The sequence below is a fragment of the Sinocyclocheilus rhinocerous genome, unplaced genomic scaffold, assembly GCF_001515625.1.
Source record: "Sinocyclocheilus rhinocerous isolate Xijiao unplaced genomic scaffold, SAMN03320098_v1.1 scaffold712, whole genome shotgun sequence".
Classification (NCBI taxonomy): domain Eukaryota; kingdom Metazoa; phylum Chordata; class Actinopteri; order Cypriniformes; family Cyprinidae; genus Sinocyclocheilus; species Sinocyclocheilus rhinocerous.
The window spans coordinates 602,315-607,699 of NW_015642789.1; the positions used below are offsets into that span (position 1 = coordinate 602,315).

The 5,385-nt window shown below is 36.4% G+C and overlaps 1 protein-coding gene across 1 annotated transcript in view; it reads right to left on the reverse strand.

The window, feature by feature from the left end:
- LOC107756394 (serine/threonine-protein kinase Sgk1-like) overlaps positions 1–4,399 on the reverse strand; it is a 22,467-nt gene extending 18,068 nt beyond the window's left edge. The window contains exons 1-3 of the mRNA XM_016573473.1: positions 4,129–4,399; positions 3,841–3,962; positions 450–689 (exon numbers count right to left, since the gene is read on the reverse strand). Of these exons, the coding sequence (XP_016428959.1) occupies positions 450–689; positions 3,841–3,918 (318 nt within the window). The 5' untranslated portion in view covers positions 3,919–3,962; positions 4,129–4,399. The remainder of the gene's footprint in view (positions 1–449; positions 690–3,840; positions 3,963–4,128) is intronic.
- Positions 4,400–5,385: the final 986 nt, after the last annotated feature.

The following is a 5,385-nucleotide window of genomic DNA, read 5'->3' on the forward strand; positions in this document are numbered from 1 at the left end:
TTTTCCAGAATAGAGCTGTGCCATTACAGCTCGTACCTGCTAAAAAAATCTGTTTGGGTTCTGATTATCATGTTTATCGTGCTGAAATCATGCGTTTTAAACTATATGAGTTTATACTTCAGATATAAGGTTTTCTGAGCGCACACATCCGAAGCACATGGACAGAAAGCTGCTGTCACAGCATGTGAGTACTAATCTAAGTTCTTATTCGTCGTTTTTTTTTTTAATCGGAAAACTCTCAGTTCCAATAAAACAACAAATTAAATGCAGCCAAATACAACACTGTGTACTTGACAAAAACTGCTATTTTAATTTATTTTTTAAGAAACTGTCTGTCAGGCAAGACTCAATATTGAACTCTTAGAAGAATCACTCCTGAAGGATGAATAAATGCATGAATAAACAATTAACAGATGACCGAAAAGTTAATAAACAGACAGTTTCCTGACCTTGCATGTCTTGTTCTTGTCCGGCTGGCAGGGTGTGCACGGGCCACAGGGCTGACAGAGAGGGCTGGGGGGGTGAGGGAGGCAGTATCCTGCAGGACTGTAGTGGCAGCAGCCGTAAGGTGCTGGGAAATGTGTGTACCACAGGTCCTGGACCTCCTGACATTTCGGACATGGAGACAGGAAGTCCTTAGCCTGGACCTTCTCCACATTCACCTTCGGATTCCTCATCCACCTGCGCACCTTAAGGCAAAACATGAAAGTGTTTACATCTATAAACTATATAATGGGTGGTGGTGCATAGAGATTCAAGGCTCAAGGGTTGGTAACCAGTAAGTTGGTGGTTAACTTGACCTGGAGTAGGAACCTAAACAAATTCCACTGCTCATGTGGTGATAAAGATTGCAATAAATTTCCATGAAATGCTTATCAAATCATGGGTTGTATTGACAACATCTAGGATAAATATGTTGGGTGTAGATATGAAATCCCAGATGTTGCTCATTTATAGCTCAGGATATTTAATGGCATTCTCAGAAAGTTTCACTTAAGAATCAGCTTTGTGTCTGATATTTCTCTAAAAACTTCTTAGGATACCTGACTTTAAAAATAATGTAAAATACAATAAAAGTGCAATAAAATAATTTGACATTTAAATATTTCAGGATTACATAAGGGCAAGGGAAACACATGACAGGAACCATAACTATGAATAAGACCAAATAAAAGACATGAAAACATGAACATAAACCAAAACCCAAACCAACCGTGACACTTGATAAATTTGAGCACAGTTTTGTGACGTTGACATCTCTTCTGGTACTGTAGATGAGACATGTGACAATGCATAAGTAGGATGGAGTATTTTATGCAGCTAATGGCTCTTGTGAAACCCAGTTGTCAAATACCATGTTTCTCAAAGAATCTAAGTAGACAATCATAATATTTCGTCATGTGAAAACATCTTGATTTGTCTGAGGCAATCTGTGGATATGAATTTTGGAGTGACTGACTTAAAGAGGCAGGGCACAGGGTCGTATGTCTTCTTTGTAGTTTACAATGTATTTAATGACTTCAATCCCTTGAGTGAAAAGCAATTTTCTAGGCCATAGGAAATCCTGTAACTCACGGCGAGCACAAGCTGAGAGATTTCCACTTCTCACTTCATTTCATACAGCTGCCAAACTGCCAGATGAAAAAAACAATCTCAAAGCTCTATATGATCAAACCTTTGTCTTTTTTTAGAATGGGGAAACAATGGGGAAAAAATCCTGAAATTAATGAAAACAATGCTTCTCAATATCCTACATATATAAACAGTTACACCGTATAGTCAAATCCCAACAATTCACTGCTCTCTTCCTCTCTCTCTTCTTTGATCAGATTTTCAAAGTCAGGTCATTGTATGTTGTCACTGTGGCAGTACACTAGCACTAGCTTTAAGCTTCCAAGACCTTACTCTTCTCTTCTTAAAATAATAATAATAATAATAATATTTTAAATATTGAAAAATTAATAATAAAATGAATTCTATTAAATCTATTAATTAAATTGAATCAATAATTTGTCATGTCGTATTGATTAAATTTAGTCAGTTTTACTTTGAATTACAATTTTACTAAAATGGCAAATCATTTTAGTCAACAAAAATATTTTAGTTGACAAGAAAGTGCAAAATTAAGATATTTAAATATTTTATATATAAATCTTGCCTCGTCTCATCTCATCTCATTTGACATGCTGCATTTTCTGTGCAGTAGCTATGTAAGTGTGTTATTGTTATAATCTGGATTGTCAGGCACATGAATCATTCTTTACAGGAATCAAACGCCGAAGCAACGGCAACTCAATAAACCACTCCAAACACAGGCTCTACTGATGACTCAGCAACCCACCAAACTTTAGTCACTAGAGAAAAACATCAGTATATGTGTGTGTGTGTGTGTGTGTGTGTGTGCTGCCCAGTGCAAAGACACAGAGCAAGTTAACAAACCCGCATGAGTCAGAACACACAGCACACTCCGGTTGTGTTAATGCTACACACGTATGAGACAACACTGCAAACTGACCTACAAAAGACAAACATCAACCTTGGCACTCCAGAAGATTCTTTCTCTCTCAGTCTCGGTGTACACATAAATACATAATAATCCAACAAAACCATCTCACTGAGTCACTCCCTGACACTCCATCTGCTGTGTCTGTATGTAGGAGTTTGGACTCAACGCCAAACCAAACACACTTTCTCGCTTATAACCAAAACAAATACATTATATTTAAATAAATAATTCAAAACATGTTTAGATTGGCCATTACGACAGTCACAAATCAAATTGGAATAGCAATTTCATTTTTGTTAAATTGCAAACAAAAGAAACCCATAAATAATCTCAGTACTGATGTCAAATGACATTGCAAACTTACATGCATATTCACAACTGGCCGTCAATCTCACAATCATGACACAAACAGCCCATTGTGTATATACACAATATTTAACGGTACCCAGGGGTGTCTCAACTGGGAGGAAAAGGGGGACAGAGTGCAATTTGTTTATGCTCATTTCCTCTATTTGTTCATTTAGATGAACTTTGTTGTCATCTAATGCTTACTTAATCTTTAAAAGCAGTAACATTTGAATAAAATAACAATAAAATTGTATTTAATTTTAAAAAAGCAGTAATAATTGAACAATTAAATAATTAAACCCTGTTAAATGTAATATTTGGCAAATGTCAAAATGAATATGCATGTTTTATAGTGCACATTATAATGCTGTGATGCCTAAATTAATTTGTAGCATTTAATATTATTCATTGTAATTTGTAATGTTTTATATATATTTTTGAATATATAATATATACATTTTATATTTTTTTTAAATCTATTTTATTATTTATTTAGACAAAATATTTATTTAAATGTAATAATATTTATTTAATTTCAATATTTATATTTATTTTAATATTTATTTATTTACCAAAATGCTATATAATTTTAATATCAGTCATAACATGAAAGCAATTATTGACTATTGACTGAATTTTGCATCCAAAAATCATAAATACAAATACAGTTATTGCAAATAACCACATACATACATGCATATATTTTTTTATCCATAAACATGCAAATATACATACTTTACTTCCTCCATAGAGAAAAATACTTTTAAAACCTTAAAACATTTCTGTGCTTTTGCAGAGAAAAAGAAGACAGGTTCAAGAAATGACTGGAGTCTTCAAAACTAAATTCGTCCACATAAGCACCACCATGCAACATGTCAGAGCATGTGCACTAACCACCAGGCCACGTCTCCAACTAAACAACAGTTTTAAGTCTCCACCAGCCACAAAAGTTCTGCACCCAGCACCCAACATTCTCACACACTCACCTTCCTCTTCACAAACTGGAAGGCAGAGCACTTCTTAAAGGAGAAAGACTGTTTCTCTGCATTATGGACCAGCCTCATGGCCTCTGGCCGGCCCGCGCACTCTGCGGACCCCAGCGTGATGCCTTAGAGAGGGACAAAAAGGTGAAAACACGATTGTGAGGTCTTCTGTGTTGCCTGAAGCAATTACGACAGCAAAAATCTGTGATATCTGTTGCCTGACAAGCACATGTGTGTGTGTGTGTGTGTGTGTGTGTGTGTGTACATGGGCATCTGTGCATGTGGTCATACCTGTGTTGTTGTCTTCCCTGGTCCAGGTTGTTATTATTGTCACTGTTGACCGATGATATCAGCGCTGCGCTGATGCTGCAAGTCTGTCCCGATGATGCTGCTGGATTTCACAGCATGTCTTTGCAGCACCACCGCTGTGTGAGTGTGTGTGTGTGTGTGTGTGTGAGAGAGAGAGACAGACAGACAGAATGAGATGGAGCCGAACAGACACCTTATCAATCTGACAGAGAGAGTGCTGCAATCGAAGAGAAGCACACCTTCCTCCCTGCCCTCTCTCTCTCTCTGTAGCTCTTCGTTCTTCTCCGATGGCACAATACTCTCTCTCTCCTCCTCCTCCGCCCCTTCCCCCCTGCGTTTTCTGCAGAAGCGGATGCTCTCTCTATCGCAGCGTCTCTCTCTCCATCCCACCCTCCCCGCTGCTTTAATTGTGTGAATGGAAGGATGGGCGAAGGATGAATGCAAGCTGATGGATTGGATGGGTGTGTTTAGCCTGACCACTGCCGTTACAGGAACCGCTGCAGTGCTGCAGCCCTCTTCTGATTCACACACAGAGCATCTATCATGCTCCTTTTCTCACCTACCTGTCTGTTTTTCTGGAATTCTCTTGGTCAAGAATCATTTATGAATGAGCAGAGGTGAATGAGTCAACAGGTTCGTCATCCTGTGAGCAGTGGATGTCACACATCTGCAGGGAGAGGGAATGGAAGATAATGACCGGAGAATCGATATACTGAGTTAAAGATATAATGACAGAAAGAACCATCAACATTTGGGATTAATATATATAATTATAATAATAATAATAATAATTATTATTATTATTATTATATACTGTAACAAAATCATATGTTAAACCGTACATACAATAAAATAAAATGTAAAGGTCTAGAAATGTAACAAAATGTAAAATTCTAGAATTGTATCTAGAAAAAGGTAGAAATGGTAGAAATGGATTGATAATTTTTAACCTTGTGTAACTATATTATATATATATAGACTAGGACTATACATATATATACAATAAAATAAAATGTAAAGGTCTAGAAATGTAATAAAATGTAAACATCTAGAAATGTATCTAGAAAAAGGTATCTAGAAATGGTAGAAATGGATTGATAATTTTTAACCTTGTGTAACCTATATGACTCATAGCGCTAAACCTACATCATAGAAATCTGAATCCCACACACACACAAAAAGAAAAATATTTTCTTCTTTTTGGGGATGACAGAAAGACAAAATTCACAAAGGCAATTT